At 44.8% G+C, this 20,475-nt stretch overlaps 1 protein-coding gene and 1 long non-coding RNA gene across 5 annotated transcripts in view; both read right to left on the bottom strand.

Moving 5' to 3' along the window:
• The window catches only part of LOC119161500 (histone-lysine N-methyltransferase SMYD3), an 84,830-nt gene that overhangs the window by 26,884 nt on the left and 37,471 nt on the right, over positions 1 to 20,475 (bottom strand). For all 4 annotated transcript variants that reach the window (XM_037414012.2, XM_037414014.2, XM_037414015.2 and 1 more), the window contains exon 8: positions 13,211 to 13,319. In XM_037414012.2, the coding sequence (XP_037269909.1) occupies positions 13,211 to 13,319 (109 nt within the window). The remainder of the gene's footprint in view (positions 1 to 13,210; positions 13,320 to 20,475) is intronic.
• LOC142776121 (uncharacterized) lies at positions 18,108 to 20,474 on the bottom strand. The gene is made up of 2 exons (XR_012887320.1): positions 20,179 to 20,474; positions 18,108 to 20,105 (listed from the first exon to the last, which is right to left on the bottom strand). It is a non-coding gene; the product is annotated as an uncharacterized LOC142776121 (long non-coding RNA).

Raw genomic sequence — 20,475 nt, 5'->3', positions numbered from 1 at the left:
AATTGTACTCAGCATTTTACTCCGTATACATAAATCTGAGAGGTCTCAAAGTATACCAAAGCGCCATGTTTTGTCATAAGCCTTTTCGATATCTAGGAACACAGAGATAAAGAATTGTTTGTGGATGAAAGCGTCCCGAATCTGTGCTTCAATATGTACCAGGTGGTCAATGGTGGACCTACCTTCTCGAAAACCACACTGGTACAGGTCAAGTAGACTGTTCTTTTGAAGGAAGTGTATAAGTCCGCGATTTATCATCTATTTAAATAGTTTACAAAGACAACTGGTTAATGCAGTAGGCCTGTAACTCGTAACAGAGGACGGATCCTTGCCCTGTTTCAATATGGGAATGACGATGGCCTCTTTCCAAGAGGAAGGGATGACGCCAGAAAACCAGATGGCATTGTACAGGGAAATTAGGGTTTTTGAGTTTCTAGAGGTAGGTTTTTCAGCATTTCACAGATTGCACGGTAAGATCCTGGGGCTGAATAGCTGCAGCAATTAAGAAATGCCTGTAGCTCAGCCAAGCAGAATGGCTGATTATATGCCTGATATTTAATACATTTCGTGTCTAGTTTATGTTTTTCTACTCTTGTCTTGTAGCGTTGGAACTCTGGAGAGTAGTGTGAAAAGCTGGAAACCTCCTCGAATGGTGTGCCCAGGTAGTTTGCCTCGTCTTCCAAGCTGTCGCTTTGTGCGTTTACTAGAGGGAGTGGATATGCTTGTTTTCCTTTTACTCTTCTCACCCTGTTCCATACTTAACCCTCTTGTGTATATGTATGAGGTGATGCCCGATAAAAACGTTTGCCAACTTTCTCTTCCAGCTTGTCGGCGCATTCTCCTGCCTTGAGATTTAATGTTCTTAAAGTTTATAAGATTATCAGACGTTGGCGAGTTTCGAAGCAATTTCCATGCCTTGTTTTGTTTTTTCCGTGCATTACGACACTCTTCATTCCACCATGGAACACGTTGTATGCCTGACAGTCCGCTTGTTTGTGAAATACATTCGGTTGTAGCGTCAACCAAAAAAGCAGTGAAGTAATCCACAGCAGCCTCTATGCTTAACACACTCATCTCATTCCAGGTTAAGAAAGCAACTTTTTGGCACTGTTCCCAATCAGCTTTTTGGGTGAGCCACTTGAGAACCTGTGGAGGACTATCATTTGCAATTGTGGGGCTGAGAAATATAGGAAAATGATTACTTCCATATGAATTATTGATGATTGAAAATTGAAATTGATGGATTATTGAAAAGCGATGGTGATGAGATGCTAAAGTCTATTGACGAGTATGTGTTGCTAATGATATTGTCGCGGTTGAACGTAAGCTGATCACCGAGACGTTGAGTCCGAGAACCGACGACGTGTGTTTTTATGCCGGAGCCAAGAGCAAAAGACATGAACAAAAGCCAGTCGTCTTCTTCAGTGTCCCTTTTCACGAGACTGTTGACGCGCACATCGTCTTTGTTTCCTGTCTATTTCGAGTGCGGCATTTGCCTCCCCTTACAAGAGCATCGCCCCGATGCTATAGCTGAGCCTATCATTCGCGCATAATGTCACTTTGTGCTTCAGAGTCACTCGCTGACGTATGGCTTAATGCGCACCACGTGCATAAGTTCAGGTCCGTGCTGGCGACCCCTTCTATAGTTTGGACTATCTGGGATGACTTCGTAGGTAACGTCACTTAGTCGTCGCAGTACTCGATAAGGTCTGAAGTATCTTCTGAGCAACTTTTTGGATAGTCCCCGTCTTCGTACAGGCGTCCACACCCATACCCTGTCCCCGGTTTCGTACGTTACAGGTGTATGACGTAGGTTATAGCGACCTGCGTCGTACTCTTGCTGTTGGTATATTCGGAGACGTGCGAGCTGCCTGGCTTCCTCAGCGTGTTGAGTGAACGTGTCAGCTCTCGTTTCGTTTTCATCGCATTCGTGTGGCAGCATTGTGTCCAACATCGTCCTTACTTTTCGTCCGTGAACAAGGCTGAATGGGGTCATCCGTGTGGTTTCTTGTTTAGCAGTATTGTATGCAAATGTTATGTAAGGGAGAATCTCATCCCAGCTTTTGTACTCGATGTCTACATACATTGAAAGCATGTCTTCTAGAGTTATGTTGAACCGCTCGGTCAACCCGTTCGTTTGTGGGTGGTAGGCTGTCGATTTACGATGAATAGTACCGCCGAGAACCAAGACGTGATCTAAAAGTGTAGCCGTGAATGCGGTTCCGGAATCTGTTATAACGATCGGCGGTGCACCGTGTCTGAGCACAATGTTCTCCATAAAAAATCGGGCCACCTCCTCAGCTGTGCCTCTCTGAATGGCTTTTGTCTCGGTGTAGCGAGTAAGATAGTCGGTCACCACTATAACCCAGCGGTTACCAGCACTAGAGGTGGGAAGTGGGCCCAGAAGGTCCATTCCGATCTGGTCAAATGGCGTTGTTGGGATCTGAACAGGGTGTAGCAAACCGGCTGGTTTCATCGGAGGTAACTTGCGCCGCTGGCAATCGAGGCAGGTCCGAACATGATGCTTCATGGCAGCAGTGAGTATAGGCCAGTAATACCTCTCTCGAACTCTGCCCAGTGTGCGCGTGTAGCCTAAATGTCCAGATGTGACCTCGTTGTGGCACGCTTGCAACACTTCAGAACGAAGAGTGGTAGGGACAACAAGCAAGTAGGTGGACCCTTCTGGCGAGAAGTTCATTTTGTAAAGGACATTGTTTCGCAGACAGAACGACGATAGTCCTCTAGCAAAGGCTCTGGGCGTGTTCTGGCTCGGTCCTTCTAAATAATTAATCAAGTCAAGTAGCTCAAGATCGTCATGCTGGTGATCTGCAATGGTTGACATGTGGAGGATTCCGAGGAATGCTGTCTCTTCATCAAGGGAAGCAGCCGACTCTATCGGTGATCGAGACAAGCAGTTGGCGTCCGTGTGTCATTTTCCTGACTTGTACACCATCGTTACATCAAATTGCTGTAGTCTAAGGCTCCAGCGTGCTAATAGCCCGGAAGGATCTTTCATACTTGTCAACCAACACAACGAATGGTGGTCACTGATAAACTTGAATGGGCATCCGTACAAGTATGGGCAAATTTCATAACTGCCCACACCACGGTGAGGCATTCCTTTTCAGTGGTTGAGTAATTTGCTACTGTGCGTGACAGAGTTCTGCTTGCGTAAGCGATCACTCTTTCCTCGTCGTCCAGGCACTGCACAATCACAGCTCCGCGGCCAACATTGCTGGCGTCAGTATGTAGCACTATAGGAGCTGTCTCATCAAAATGGGCAAGCACACGAGGTCGTGTGCAGACGTTGCCGCAAGTCATTAAAAGCCGCTGCCTGTTCATCGCCCCAAACAAATGAAACGTCACCCCTCGTGAGATGAGTTAAAGGCGACGCAATGCGTGGAAAATCTGGCACCGAGACCCAGAAAACGCCTGACTGCCTTTTCATCCGATGGTGTTGGGAACTGTGCGACGATGGCAACTTTCTCGGGATCTGGACGAACTCCTCCGTAACTGACGACATGGCTAAGAAACTGTAGTTCCTCAAAGCAGAAGTGACACTTCTCTGGCTTGAGTGTCAGGCCTGCGGCCCGTATGGCCTGCAAGACCACATGCAATCGTTCAAGGTGTTCGTCAAACGTTGTAGAAAATACAATAACGTTGTCAAGGTATACTAGGAAGGTTCTCTATTTAAGCCCAGAGAGCACGGTATCCGTGACACGCTGGAAAGTAGCAGGCGCAGAGCACAAGCCAAATGGTAAGACCTTAAATTCGTACAGTCCGTCCGGCGTCACGAAAGCGTTTTTTTCACGATCACTGGGGTCAACTTCAATTTGCCAATATCCACTCTTTAAGTCCATGGAAGAAAAGTAACGTGCGTTTCGAAGCCTGTCGATTGAATCATCCATGCAGGAAAGCAGGTACCGTAATTACTCAAATCTAACGCGCACCTTTTTTCCGGTTAAGCGAGTTCATAAATCGCATGCGCGTTAGAATCGAGTACGAACAAAAAAATTACGGTCAATCTATTGCCATCGGCAAATCCAAAATGGCCGCCCCCAACGTGCGTCGGCATGGCGCGTCGGCCATTTCTGCCTATTTGTTTCCCATGTGCGGCACTTCGTACGTGTTCTGAGGAGTTCGTCATCTAGTAGTGCATTAGCATTGACGGCGTGGAAGGGCCGACTCCAAAAACTCGAGTGCACCACGATGCCGTTTTAAAAAGAAAAGTCATCACGTGTGCAGAAACGGACGGAAATCGGGCCGCATCGCAGTCGTTCGGAGTTCCCAAAACGTGCGTGCGGGACCGGCGGAAACAAAAGCAGAAGGTTGTCGACAGCAAAGCTTCACGCAAAGGGTTCAGTGGACCACAGCAGGGTCGTTTTGCGCAAATTAAAGAGCTGCTCGGCGAGTATGTGCTTGAGCAGCGAGCGGCACAGCGGCGCGTGACGACAGAACTGCTCCAAGTGCGGGCTATGCAATTACTTTTAGAAAAAGGTCTAATGCGGAGCCAGTTTAAAGCGAGCAGGTGCTGGCTGACTAACTTTATGAAGAGGAAAGGCTTTTCCCTCCGAAGGGGAACATGCATATGCGAAAAGTTTTGCGGAAGAGTACGATGAAAAGCTTCAGTTTTCAGAGGTTCGTTCTAAACTTGCGGCGCAACAACGGCTACCTGCTTGGGCAAATCGGGAATGCCGATCAGACGCCTCTTTACTTCGACATGCCTGGCACCACAACCGTCGAGAAGAAGGGGGCGAAGCAAGTTCGCGTACTGGCATCGGTCCACGGTAAAACTACAGTGACGGCAATGCACAAGCTTCGCCCGTACCTCATATTTAAATGGAAGACGCTCCCGAAAGGAGTCGTTTTTTCGAGTGATGTGATTGTGCGGGCCAGCGAGAAAAATGGGTGCGCGTTGCAATCGATGTCTTACGTTTTTTTTTTTTTTTTTCGCGGTGGAAATCGGGTGCGCGTTACAATCGAGGGCGCGGTAGAATCGAGTAAATACGGTACATGTCTTTTTTTGTGACCTGATTTAGCTTTCGATAGTCCACACAGAAACCCCGGGTGCCGTCCTTCTTCTTGACTACAACAACAGGTGACGCCCAAGGGCTTCTCGACGGTTGAATCAAGTCGCCTTCAAGCATTTTTGTTACCTGCTGTTCTATCGCTTCTCGTTCTTTTGAAGCCACACGATACAGATTTTGATGTATTGGTATAGCCGTTTTCTCTGTGATGATTCGGTGCTTGGTCAAGGACGTCCGGCCAACTTTCGAAGTCGACGCAAAACAGTCGTGGAACTCGGCTAGCAGCCCAAGCAGGCGTTCCCGCTGTTGCTGAGTTAAAGTAGGGCTGACGTCAAGGTTACGTGCTAGGTAATGCGGTCTTGTGTAGGCGTTGCTTCGAGTGCTGAAAAGCAGTCACAAACATCGGCTATCTCGTCAAAATATGCCGAAGTTGTGCCTTTTGGAAGGTGCCGTCGCTCGGAGGTGAAATTGGTCAACAGCAAGTTCGTTCAGCCGTCGGTGACAGTGCCTATTCCTCGTGCTGCTGAAATCCCGCGAGTGAAAAGCAGCGAGATTAGTTGGTGGGTGACTCCTTCACCGTCGAACGGTACCTCACATACTACTGAAACAAGGATACATGATTGAGGCGGAACAAATATATTGTGGTTTTTGAGACGAAAGGATTTGTGCTCTGGTGATGAAGAATCAGTCAGACAAGCACTCTCGTAAAACGAAACCACGCGGTCCGGAATGTTGACTATTGCACCATGCTCCCTGAGAAAGCCCATTCCTATGATTAAATCTTTGCAGCACTCTGGAAGAACGATGAAAGTCGCAACGAAAGAGGAGTCTCCTATGCTGATTCTTGCTGTGCATCTTTCAGTAGGGAGCAGCAATTGACCACCCGCTGTTCTTATATATTGTCCTGTCCACGGCGTTTTTACTTTTCTAATAAAATCGGCCAGCTTGTGACTTATTATGGAAAAATCAGCACCCGTATCGACTAAGGCAGTCACTTGCTCTCCATCAATAATTACATTGAGGCCGGCACTCACCATTTCGGCGTTGTTAATATTCGTCGGCGCCGCGTCGTTCTGTAGCGGCAGTGCTGGGGACTTTTTATCGTCTTGTGGTTGGGCTGCGACTTCACCCCGAGAGGTCGCCGCCTTTAGTTTCCCCAGTAAGGGCTGGGCGACCTTGTTCCCTGAAGGTCAGAAAAAGTACGTCGATTCGGTGACAATGTCTGAGCAGGGGATGGAGAGCGTGACCTGTGGCTGGAGTTGAGCTGGCGATTGGGAAGCGACTCGTGATAGAGAGACCACGTTGTTGGAGGTCTTCGAAAACCAGGGTCGTCATGGCGAACAATGTAGTCGGCGTTGGCACGGCGACCGTCGCACCCTGGCCAAGACGGGCGAAGCGATGTGTCGCGGAACGAACAATAGCGAGCTATATGGCCGGCACCATCACAGTTTAAGCAAAGGGGGCGCTGATCGACAGTGCGCCAAGCGTCCGTTTTGCGAAATTGTGGGCGTCCTATGACCTCTTGTGGTGGTGAGTAAGGCGCGGCAAGTGGTGGCTGGTGGCATGAAGACATCGGAGACATGGGCCGACGTCTGAAAGCCTCCTGCAAAGGTTGCGATGAAGGTGCAGCTGTAGGTGGCTGATAGTATGACGTAATAGGCGAGACGGGTGATGGATGGCGGACAGCGTCGGCGTAACTCATTGGACGCTGCTCGCCACCGAGATCAGCTGCTGAAAAAGCATGCCTAAGTTCGTCACGAACAACTGCGGCAATGGTGGTCACTGGCGTATCCACTGGAAGGGTCCAAAGCTTCTGAATTTCTTCTCGAACAATCTCTCTGATCAGGTCACGTAGGGAGCCCTGACTGTCCAGAGTCACTGAAGCGGCGCTGATTGGGGTGGTAGTGGATGAGCGATCATACTGCCTCGATCTTTGGTGCAGAGCACGCTCAATGGCAGTGGCTTTTCTTATAAAATCGGCCACGGTAGTTGGGGCATTTCGCACAAGTCCGGCGAACAGTTGTTCCTTTACGCCGCGCATAAGATAGTGCATCTTCTTTTCCCCGGACATATTGGGATCAGCCAGACAACATAGGCGCGTCACGTCTTCAGCAAACATTGCCAAAGTTTCGTTAGGCTTTTGAAGCCTTAACTTGAGCAACTGCTGAGGCCGCTCTTGACGATCGACGCTAGCAAAGGTGTCAATCAGCTGCTGACAAAACTCATCCCATGTCGATATACAGCCTTCTCGATTTTCAAGCCACGTGTGAGCGCTGTCATCGTGAGTTAAGTACGTGCGGGCGAGCTTCTGTTGAGTATTCCACTGGTTGATGTTGGCAATGCGTTCGTAATGCTCAAGCCAATCTTCAACATCTTCATGTGGGGCACCACTGAAGCGATCAGGTACAAGTGGCTGAAGAAGTGTTACCTGGGCAGGATTAGAAACGGGGCTGCCTTGTATCCCTTGTACCACCTAACTGCATTTGCAGTGGTCCGGGGTCCAGCAGACACGGTAGTCTACCGGCCCTGTTTGTCAGGTGGCTGAGCAGTACAGGCTGCTCCAGTCGGGGGTGCTAATGGCACGACCGCGGCCACACTCTGTGTGACATTAGCGAGTGCAGAAACATGTGGCACGGAGCCCCGGCGTGTCACATCTGCGAAGGAGAGACAAGAGGGGTTGTGAAGTGCAAAACAATTACGTGCCTCTTGGAATGACAGATTGAATTTGACCTTGAGTTCTACTATTTGTTCCTCTTTTTTCCACATGAGGCATGATCGGGAGGAGGCAAGGTTATCTTCGCAGTTCGAACAATGAGTTGCTTCTGAGGTGCATTCATCAGATATGTGTTGAATGGATGCACACTTTGCGCAAGTGGTGTGCCCTCTGCAACTCAGCGATTTGTGCCCAAAACGTTGACACTTGAAATGACGACGAGCATTAGGAATGTATGGTCTTACACGCAGCTCGCAATAGCCGGTTTCTATTGATTCTGCTAAGAAGCTTGTTCTAAAGGTGATTATTACGTGTTTTGTAGGGGTCTGTATGCTGTCACACCTGATAATTCTCTGTACCTTCACAAGGTTTTCATCTTGCCATCCTTCTAACAGTTTGCTTTCGCTCAGATCGATAAGATCATCATCAGAAATTACCCCACAGACGATGTTCATAGACCTGTGTAGGCCCACTGAAACAGGTGTGTCCCCAAACGATACAATTCTGGATAGTTTGTCGTATTGTGCTTCGTCTCGAACCTCCAATAGAAGGTCTCCACTTCCCATCTTTGTGATTTTGTACCCTGGGCCGATTTCTTCCGCTAAGAGTGTTTGACATTAGGAACGGTGAAATCGCTCAGACTTTCTTCTTTTCATTTTGACTATGAATTACATGATACTTTAGAAGCCCTGCTTTGGTTTAGTTAACGTACTTGCTTCTTTGGTGCGCCACCTTTTGAGGGAGGATCAGGAAAGGGGGAAAAAGCATTTGCCATACGGAGAGTATTTATTTCGGCGGCAATAGTGGCCACCCACCACCAAGCTCAACAAGGGGACGCTACAATGTTGATTCACAAACACTTGGAGACACTAGCCATGCATCGTCGCTATAACCTAATGTATTTACCAAAGATTGGATACCTACACAAGGTTAACCCTCGCCTCCAAGAAATTTGGAAGTAAATAAGATGACAGGACAGACAAAAAGTGAGAGAAAGACCAAGATGAGGAAAGAAGGAGATAAGAAAAGGCGACTGCCGATTTCCACTGGGTGGGTCAGCCCAGGGGTGCCATCTGCGGGAAGCCGGGGCCAAAGAGGTGTGTTGCCTCTGCCGGGGAGCCTTAAAGGTCCAATCTCCCGGTGTCGGCTCAACCCCCAGGTCCCCTTTTCCCCGGACACAGCTAAGCCACGCACGGCGAGGCATGGGAACGAGTCTGAACCCCCCGTTGGCTAGGGTCCATGGTGTTGCCAAACACCAAATGCCTGCTTGCGCAGACGCCCCTGCGGGGGAATTGCATCAAAGAGTATTTGCTGTCTTTGTTTAGTGTTGAGGGTCTTAAGGATTGTAACATTGCAGGCTATTCTTTCATTTAACAATGGCAAGATCACACGAGCCAAAATTCTGAAAACATTAAGATTGAAGCTTGGCCAAAATACAGTCAATTTTCTGATAGTTTACCACAATCGACGATATGGTATGGGCATAGCTGTATGACAGCACATCAAAAGAAAGGCAAGCAAGACGACAGGCCCAAAGTAAGGAAATGACTTGGCTAATGACTGCGAAGCTTGTAGCAACTAAATAATATAGTTGCACAGTGTTTGTGGCAAATAATGTTCCCCTTTTTAGCTGTTTTCTTCAAGCTCGATCATTTCAAAAACATAATTTTTATTAGTTAGGTACAATTATTTTCTATTTATTCCAACATAACTAATATGTATGTATTTTCTTGTATTCTCCCTAAGTGCACAGAACTACTGTATCAGAATTGAAAATCTGCACTTCACAGTTTTTGAGTAACATATTTTGAGAGGTACAAATTACGGTACTTCAAAATTTTCATATTAGTCAGATTGTAATAGATCTGGTACAGTTAAAAGAGCAAAAAATTTGGAAGAAAATGACAAACATATTCCAGGATGTGATCAACCGAAGCCACTTGGGTGCAGCTTCTGGAGCAGCATAGCAACCTTTTGGAGCAGTTATCAAATAAACATTTTCCAATGCGAATATTTGTCTAGAAGCTTGACCAGTTATATTATATGTTTTACAAAATGAGTATGAATACAAATAGATGTATCTTTACTTGGAATACCCCGAAAGATGAAATTATGTTACTGCTCGTCATTTTTTATGAGGGCAGCCCAAAGTTTCTTTAAAGCCATGACCTCAGGCCACCAAGCATTTTCCCAGAGTCCACCTCGTATCTGTGAATAAATATTACTTTTCCAGACGCTTCAGTTACAGTACTGGAAGCACAATCTGTATAATATTTCTGTGTACTCTTACTATTCAGAAAGACTCTTTTGATGACAACTGTACTTTCAGTACAGCCTAGGGCTTTGCTGCTTGAAGTTCCTGTGGTTGTTTTTTATGGAGAGTATAATGCAGATTGTAGTCCATGGATGATTGACAAATTGCAGGAATTGGTCTTTTGTGCCAGAAATCCATTTTGTTCCCAATGAAATTTGTGGTAATGCGAGGGATTATATTTAACTTCAGCAAGTTTTCAAATGGAACTGTTTGTGCTATTGAGAAGCAGAACTGAAGTACCACCATGCTTTCTCAGCAAAATCCCCAGTACGCCACAGTGAGTGATATTCTTGATAAAGTTTGGTGCTTGTACGGTTAGACACAACTTGTGAATTGAGCACCCTACACGAACTTTTATGGTAGTATATCACAAGAAATAGTACAATACTTTTTTGAAAAAACAAACTATAACAACAAATGGTCTATTTAAACCCATAAATGTACTGCTCAATGAAGCTTGGTCCTCAACAGTTAGAAGATACCTTACGGAGATCGTTAATGTCATACGGTATGGCCTAGAAGTAGTAAAAAACTTTATGTACGCAGTATGGGTCAATCTGAATTGTTTGGCAGCGTTGTGATTAGCAACTACTTCAACAACATAGTACACGTTAGCATGCTCTAACAACCACTTGAAATTACAGTGGTACCTAACTTAAATACTATATTTACTTGCCTAATTTGTGCGCCCGTAATATTTTATCAGCTTTGCTAAAAAATACTTACTTGCATATTTCGTGCTTTGTAATGAAAGTTTCCTGCCACTGAAGCCTTTTCAATTGTGCGCGAATGTTTAAGTCACTCGGTATCGCCGCCGTGTCGTAGGACCCAGTTTCTCACACCATTGTTGCGAAGAGCTTTAAGAAAATGGGGCATTCGAACGCGCGACCAAAAAAAAAAAAAAAGAGGATGATGCACTTTGGGATGGCAGTGGCCGCGACGATGACTCGCAATTAGACTTCGCAATCAATGATTCCCACTAGACCGCGCGTGATTAGATCTGACTGGTTAAAGTATGTGCTAAATATGCTAAATTAACAAGTCCACTTCGTTTCCGCTCCAATTTTGTAGACGTATATATTGCGCACATTACGACTATGACGCAATATTTCGTATGCTCTCGCGAACTTTCTGCGTGATTTGTGCACCCCCTTCGCAGGACCCCAAAATTGCGAAAAAAAGTGCACAAAGTATGCTAGTAAATACGGTATAGTTTGCAAGCAGGTTTTTTTTTTTTTTAAACTGCAGAGTGATGTCTTGGTACATTCTCAGCACTAATTATAAGATTTTTGCAGAAATATGGCGGGGTGTATAACAGGTTTCACCTTTTGGTGCAGTTTTGCACAGTTGGTGCAGCTATCACATCACTGATGCATTATGTAGATACGTACCACTTTTAGTCACCGAGAAATGGTTCTTCAAAATTGTAAGAAATACATGTGATGTATAAGGCTTACTCTGTGCCCTTAAATAACACATACTGCTTGCTTCGATGGTAAAATACTATTAGGGTGTTTATTCTTGCCTATTCTGCTGTATTGTCCAGCAGTACTTTTCTAGCCTTGAAAGATGCTCTCCAGCATGCTACTGTACATACCACTTTAGAGAAGCACTCACATTCCCAACTGTTGGTGATGTAAAATTTTGAGGACTGAAAAGCTTGTGAGTGGTACCGCAAAAATTCAACTTTCCAGTCAAACTGACTACAGTGCATTTACACCCCACATCTATTGTTACTGATTCCAAATTTTATAAAACGAACAAGCTAAAAAATAAAATCTGTGTGATAGTGACTGAAGATACTCTACTATGCCTAGAAGCTCTGCTATGCCACAGGCTCATAGCATAAGCAAAGGCTGACCTCCTGCTTTTCTCTAAGCCATGCAACAACTGCTTCAGAGCAAAATATTGCAAAGGCACACAAGTTGATTGTTAATTAGGTTGCCTTTAATTTAGGCAGCAGTATGAGAAAAAGTGAAGGCAATAGCAATATGAGGATAGAGATGACCAAGTAACAAAGGAACACATGTAAGAGGAGAGAGCTAGCAACAGTGCAGCTCAGGAAATTTGTGAAAGCTTTGCCAAAGCCTATAATACACATGCAAATGCAGTGTCAATGCTCTCCCTTAAAGGGGTCCTGCAACACTTTTTAACATGGTCAGAAAGCACTACCAATCGGAAGCTGGGGCTCTCAAGAACACACGAGCCAAACATTATAGTGCAGCACGTGGCTTGTTATTTACAACTATTTCTCAGAGTCAGTTGAAAATTGTTCTTTTTTTCTACAAGTGATGCCATATACCCTAATGACCTTGCGATTGTAAATCCAAGTTCACGGCCAATGGCTGATTTGAGCATTGTGGGCTGAATAGTTACAGTGGCCACCACTTGACCCCGATGCGCTCAAGATCATGCTGAAAGTAAAAAAAGAAAAAAAGTAAAAGTGCTCAATGCTACCACGCGTGCATGACCTAGCTTTTTTCTCCCATACCATTCCTCCTTGCTAAGTTTTGGTGCATTTGTCAGGATGAGAAAAGAAATCACAGTGCATGACAAAGCTCTGTAACTCTGCTTGTACTTGACGGATTCCAAACATTTTTGTGGTGGCTGATTTATAAGGTGACAAACTCCTTTAGTGTAGACATTTAATGGTTACTAGAAAAAGTGCAGCAGGGCCCCCTTTAAAGATTATTTTATGCGCTACAGACATGGAGGAGGTATGATGAATGACTACTAGCAAAATAGTGTCATAGTCATACAATCCTATTTTTTAACATTGAACATACAGAGAGGGCTCCATAAAATACTTTACATTAAAAAGTTGGAGAATCCATTGTAAAGAGCTATCAAAAACTGGTATTTGTGATACTGAAAATAGTGAATTGCTGCAATTCCTGCTTACTACTCAATGCGATGCAGAAACTCGAACTTTTACAGCCTAGTAAAACACCGGTGCTAATTTCTGCAAACTGTGCATGTTATTGTTGAGTGTCCACAAGCTATTCATTTTAACAGTGACAAATGTGAAGCTGCAAAGTAACTGAGTGAATGATCTAATAATTGTAGGACAACATCAAAGCAAGAACATTTCAGAATGCTTATAGTGATAGTATCAACAGCTTCAATGAAAAAAGAAATCAAACAGGCTCAACTTACACCATCAACAATGCTGCAATTGATATCCTTTGCAGCCCTAAGGTGCAGTTTATGCCCTTCATAAACTGCATGTGCATTTGGAGAACATGAATGGTCAAGGATTGATGGGCTGCAAGCAGAATGCGAACAGTAGAGAAAAGCCTCAGCTGGCATAGTACATGTCAGTTCCTTTAAAAGTTGATGAATAAATGACTAATTCTGTAACGTCATTGTGACTGAATAAATGGTCACACAACAAGAATATGTACACTTTAAATGAAATGGAAGCTGAAACTGTCATTTCCACTCCTAAATTTAAGCATCTCTCATGACACCAGAATAGATAAATAGGCTACTATAGATGTAACTCACGTTTTTTTGTGTACGTTTCATCACAGTACTCAGACCTCGATAAAACGACCCCAAATATAACAAAATATCAGTTAAAACGAAGTGAATGAGAATAGTCTTGCAATAATATAGTGTTAGGAATAAACCTTTATAATAAATTTTCTGATATAACAAAGTTATTTTCGTGTAAGGTGTAACTATGTTATAATGATGTTTGAGTTTACTACTTACATATGTAAAGCAATAGTAGGATTGCCAACACAAAAATTTTCAGTTGTAATTTTTTTGTGTCAAACGAAAGGCTAAGACTTCAAGGGCCTGAAAAATGCTCTGCTAGTGTATGAGCACACTTGAAAAAAGTAATTACAATATGTTTTTAAAAACTAGTTTCGGTTCCTACTGTACCCTAACGTTTCAATTCGTGACTCCAACTGAACGCTCGCCACCTAGTGGCCGTGCCTAACAACAGCGCTAACATGGTCAACCTTGAAAGGAGATGTCACCACGTTGCGCGCATTGAGAAGTGGCCGCATGTTTCTTTATTTTTGCCATGCCGCACGCGCGAGCCCGCAAAAAATGAAAGTGATGTCCAAAGACAATAACTTTGTGCTACAGTGCGTTGCATCATGGTGGAAAGGCGGCATCATGTTGGCCTACCGATTCCCAAAAAGTGCAGATTATGCACGACGGCAAACAGCGCAAATCAGAAACTTACGAATTGGGAAGAAGGTGACGGACACTATGGCAGTTTGTTCTAATCAGTTCGCTCGTGATGACACAGTTCTCCTTGATGAGTGCACAATAATGTAGCGCATGCGCATTCTTATCAATATTTGGGTTTCTTTAAGCACAGAGTACCGTATGACTCTGGGACTCCAGCTAGTTTTCTGCGGGACGTTTACGTTTTCGCACGATAGGCAAGCAGCTGAATAGCTATACAGCTATTCAGCTGCTTGGCTATAAGTTTTCACAAGCATGTCATCGGCCTGCGCCATCAGCACAGTTATTTGTTGTCGCAAATAGCGAATGCTGATCAAACTCCTGTGTGGTTTGACTCTCCCAAGAACTACACAGTCGAAGTAAAAGGCAAGAAGAGTGTCGCCGTGCGGACCACCGGCGCTGAGCGCCAACGCTGCACCGTGATGCTTTGTGTGACCGCGGACGGGCGGAAGCTATCCCCGTACGTTGTTTTGAAAAGGAAAAGAATTCCCAACGAAGTTTTCCCCAAGGGCATCATAGTTAGAGCCCAAGAAAAGGGATGGATGAACGATGATTCGGTGCTAGACTGGGTGAAAAGTGTTTGGCAGAACAGACCGGGAGCTTTGTTGGCCAAACATTCACTTTTAGTACTGGATAGTTTCCGCGGCCACCTTACCGATAAGGTGAAGGAGCAGCTGCGCCGTGTCGGCACAGACATGGCCGTGATTCCAGGCGGCCTCACAGGATTGTTGCAACCATTGGATGTGAGCGTGAATCGACCATTCAAAGTTGAATTCCGAAGACTTTACACGGAATGGATAACAACCGGCAACCATGAGCACACGCCGACCGGACGGCTGAAGAGGGCACCGCTTGCTACTGTTCTCGGTTGGATATTGTCGGCGTGGAGCTCGGTGTCGACGGACATTGTGTCCCGAAGTTTTAAGGTCACTGGGTTATCCAACAGCCTGGATGGCACCGAAGATGACTGTTTGTGGAATGATGGTGCTTCGCAACACACTATCTCGGGCTCCAACTTAGAGGACTCGTCGAGTGACGACGATTAAGCGCACACGCGGCATACTGCAATAAACGCTCTTCGTTCACTAACTGGTACGTTGTTTTTAGTTCACCAAAGAAAAAGTTCCGTGTATGGGCCGCAACCTGAAAATTAGCCCTCACTTCCTGAAAAAAAAGTGCGGCCCTTACACGTGTTTATACGGTATTGTTTTATTTACATAAGCAAGCGCTTTAGTAAATTTGTTGCCTTACATGTAGGTGTATGTTCTGCATACGCTTGCTTTCTGCGCAAGTCATAGTGCTATGCCCTTTCTCAAATTAAGCTGTAGTAATCCTTCTCCCGAACATTACTGATTTTGCATATGTGTATATAAACTCACACCAACGCGTGTGCAAAGGTTGCATGTGCATAGCATGAACGTATGATCATACATATATATATCCTGTCTGTGAATCTGTAGCCTGCGTAGTGTGCATACGTGTATCTGTTTTGAATATCAACTACTGCCAACACGAACAAGTGAGTGTTCGGAAGCACAGGACCTTATTCATATGAAACTTGACATCAATGTTTGCGAACTAAAAGGAACGAGCACTTCTATCACAATCAAAACTACGATTTGCTTTATCTAAAAATACATAGGCCCAGGAATAGCTCAGTTCTATAATCAAGTGAAAGACACGTGTATTCAACTTTTGACTGGACAGTGGAACTCAATGAGATACAAGCAATCGGCAGCACGAGTAGCAGCATAGTTACCTCACAAACTGATAAGGCATTGGTTGAAGCACTGTAGCAATGCAGCGCGAAAGTGCTAGCACTTTTCGGAGAGGCCCGCTACACATGAGCAGTTACCTCCTTTAACCTTGGGTTTGCTAGACACGTGTTTCAACTTGAAGTAAATGTGATGTGGTTCACCGAAGGACCTCATCGTTAAGGCACACAGCGCAACTAACTCTGTGTTGCCAGTGAAATCCTTTATGCTGATGAGAATGAGATGGTTCGTGGTGAGCATGCTTTCTCCTTCTACAATGCAAATACAATCCAACACTACACTCAAGAAACTTCAACACAGCGGCAAGCCAAAGTGCCGCGTTGACCCTGTTAAGTGCAGCCACCTTTGATTTTTCAACCAGTGTTGCCAGCAGGTGGAGCGTTTCATAGAGTTTAGAATACGGCATGAGTTTGTCGTCACGTGCTCATGCAAGATTTTGCGACTTTTTCACAGCCGCTTTGCACTGTGGCCATTTAAAAAGTTTCGATGACGCACAAGTGGTTATTTTATAAGTTTTGGCACCCGCTTCATCACAACTAGCGAGACTGCTGCATGAAGTCACCAGAATTAGTAGTGTAGTCTGACGTCAGGCTAATGTTTGTGTTGGTAGGTGCACCATAGAGAAATTTGGACTTTACCATCTTAACAAAATATTTTATGAACATTTGCAGAGTTTCAGACTATCTCGGAGCCGTCTCTGTATACAGAAGATTTGTATGACGGAGTAAACACAGCTTTGAAAAATGAAATCACTACCACTTCAACATTTCAGGAGAAAATAAGGTGTGGCATTAAATTAAGCAAGTTGAATTACCTCCAGCCACAATATTGGAGAAAACCCAACATTTCGAGACTGGCTTGGTCCCTTTCTCAGAGCAGGGAAGCGTCGACATGCCTTGTCCTAGGCTCAGTTTTTCCCTTTCCCTCACGTTTTGGAGGCCTTTGCAGTAGGATCGGAGGCATTGTTCCCAGAGACCTGTTCACGTTTGCCGGTGCGTGTTGTAAGTGTCATGACTTGAGCAAGAGTTTAGCTCATTTCCAGATTATTTTCCGTTTCTATGACAGAAGTGCTGTCTAAGTCAATCCTGTGGTCGTGCTTATTATAGTGCTCTGCAAGGGCACTGCATTGCACTTTCATTTTTCTGACGTTGTTCCTATACTGGCGTATTCTTTACGGTAAGCACTTACTCTCCCCTATGTAGGTCACAGGACATATTACACACGACACTTTGTATACCACACCCTGGTGTTAGACGCTGCACCAAACTCCCTACCGGGCTGCAGACATTAGATGCCTTCTTCTAACCACCACACCACAACCCACGCTTTGGTGTTGCTCCCTGGATCTTTGATTTTTCGGCCATGGTAATAAGCGTGTGAGCATTGAAGCCGGTTTATGAACTAAAGTAGACTTCCTTTAAAACAAACTCGAAGGGACCACGATAACTTGTCAATCTTATCAGGAGTTTGTCTCATCAGAAGTTCCTTCATAAACCAAATACTAACATGTCAAGTGCACCCAAATATGTTGCTTGAAAACACTGACTGGAGAATGCGTACAGTGAGGAGGAAAGGAACAAGAAAAGCGTTTATTTGGCTAAGCTTGATAAAAACCATGCTTTCAAGTAGAGTATTTACACTAATCTGATGAGTACTCGATTTCGTGAGTTCATCATAAATATGCTTATGAATAAATGCTACCACATTTTAGCAATAAAACTGTTCCATGACCATAATTTGATGATTGGAAAAATTTAAAAAAGGAGAGACAAGCACAATTTTCGTTCAAAGAATGAAAAATTGATTCTTCTGGCTGTTTACTTCTAAGAGGCTGTTTTACTGGCTTTGCTATCACTTTTGGATATGTCTCCATTGCATACAGTTACCTTGACAAAGCCAATTATATGCCAAGTTGCTTATGAAAGTACGTAAGGTTTTAAGGTTCAAATATTTGCTTAGTTTCAGCTCGCAGTAGCTTTTCCTTAACGACAAGTAGCTTAGGATCTCCATTTACACTACTCCCGATCACAAGCCTCCGGCAGACAAACAATACATGACACAGGAATACTCAGTGCAAAATGACCTTCCTTTATTGTGCACTTCCATAATGAAAATGGCGCATTACAATTTGAAGCATGTCACTGAGAACAGATACGGGGCGCACAGGCCCTATGCAAAACAATGCAAATTGAGCACAACATGTGCTCAGGCATCATTGTGTGACAGCGATGACAATGCATCTGACTCCTCTGATGGGAGTGCTGGTGCCCCATATGTGGTTTCGGTTTCATGTGACTATAATGAGCAAACAGTCTTTGTTCCCATAATCACTTTTATTCACCCCCCCCCCCCCTTCTCTTGCATTTTCCCCTCTAGCCCGGCTCTTATCTTCATCTGTTCTCTATTGTACTCCATTGTGTTGAAGAACTGAAAAATGCGAGGATTCAAAAGGACGAATGCTTTTTGTTGCTTTCTTGGCTGATTAAGGTGGCCCTTTCTTTTAATCGTTGTGCAGAATCCCTGTCATTGTCAGTCGCTGCGAGAGTTCGTCTTAAAGGAACACTAAAGTCAAATAACAATTTACATCAGAGTGAAAGCTCAATGTATGAAAACATCTATAACGACAATATTATAAACAACAGTGCCCTACTTACCAAGAAATTAAGGTAAATACACAAGAACACAAGCGCCACAGTAGGACATTTTCAAAATGATCCCGATGACGTCAGGCGGAGCACCTACAATTAATCGCTAGTAATCGATCTAACTGCACCAAATAAAAAACATTCCGTGCATCAAGAGACACTATAAAATGCTGCTTCTTTGTTTCTGTTTGGTTCATGAAAAAAAAAAAAAAGAACCACTGGACGTTACCATGAGGAATGGCGCGAGTGGTTCAAAAAGTCAATTTTCGCGAGGTCACACAAAACAGATGGTGCCATCTAGCAGGGCACAGTTTAAACAAAAGCGTCTGCAACCTCGAAGATAATAGGGGGAAATTGATCAATGAGCGTTGTTGCTGCTGTGGCTCCCACTGCTTTCAGTCTGCTGCTACTATCGCAGTAAAGCCGGGCAATGTTGTGCACAGCAACAGTGACGTGAGATGGTCTGGTCGGTCCGCTTCTTGAGCCGGGTATTTTGAAGTGCACTAACCCGATGTGGAGCACTAAAACGTGATTTTATTTCAAAGTAGGCTCTTCCTTGACACAAAAGTAACACTACGAGGTTTCTGGACCGCTATTTCAACAATCAACGTCGACTTAATAGTTGGCTTTAGTGTCCCTTTAACAGAAGAGGCCTGTTACACGGTTAATCTTAAGCAGATTTTTTTTGCATTGAGTCTATGGGAAACCAAACAAATATTCCCATGTTGTTCGTCTTAAGTAAGAATTCGTCTTAACAGAGTCCGTCTTAAAGGGTGTTTACTGTACTGTGACCCCAGATTTTCTAAAAACCCTGGCGAGCTGCTCGCTAGTCCCAGGAACATAAGGTATGACGACTCGTTGGGCTAGTATCTTTGGTTCCATTGTAGCCGGTGTTGTCGCAAAAGAGTGAGGCACGCTGTATGTCGAGAGGTCGACCAACCCACCCCGAAGACGCTCCTGTGAATAACACATGCGACCCCCGTCCCTCACTTGCCACACCACCGGCTACAATAAGACCAGAGAGACCAGCCCAACAAGTCGTCATACCATATCTTCGGGAACTAGCGAGCAGCTTCCCAGGGTTCTCGGAAAAATTGGGGTCATGATAGTTGATAAGCCAGCTTCAATGCTCGCATGCTTATTACCACGGATAAAAGATCGAAGATCCAAGGAGCAACACCAGGGCATGGGTGGTGGTTAGAAGAAGAAGGCACCTAATCTCTGCAGCCTGGTAGGGAGCATGGCCTAGCGCCTAACACCAGGGCGTGGTATACAAAGTGTCGTGTGCGGAATGTCCTGTGAGCTACATAGGCAAGAGTAAGTGCTTACCAGTACCGAAATGACGTCAAGAAGATGGAGTGCAATGCAGTGCCCTTGCAGAGCATTGTGAGAAGCACGACCATGGGATTGACTCCGCTGGCAGTTCTGTCATAGAAACGGAAAAGAATCTGGAAACGAGTTAAGCTCTTGCTCGAATCCTGGCATATACAACACGCACCGGCAAACGTGATCCAGTCCCTGGGAACAATGCCTTCGATCTACATGCACGGTCTCTGAAACGTGAGGAAAAGGGAAAGACTGAGCCTAGGAAAAGGCGTGTCAATGCTTCCCTGCCCTGAGGAAGGGACCAAGCCAGTCTTGAAACTTCGGGTTTTCTCCAAGATTGTGGCTGGAGGTAATTCAACTTCCTTAATCTTCCACCCTGCCAGACAGACTTCTGTCAAAATGTTTACATTTAAGGCATTAAATTAAAGAGAAGTATATGAAAGTAGTACGTCATCACAGCATAAAAACA

The sequence above is a fragment of the Rhipicephalus microplus genome, chromosome X (genome assembly GCF_043290135.1).
Source record: "Rhipicephalus microplus isolate Deutch F79 chromosome X, USDA_Rmic, whole genome shotgun sequence".
Lineage (NCBI taxonomy): Eukaryota > Metazoa > Arthropoda > Arachnida > Ixodida > Ixodidae > Rhipicephalus > Rhipicephalus microplus.
This window is presented reverse-complemented; position numbering and strand designations above follow the sequence as displayed.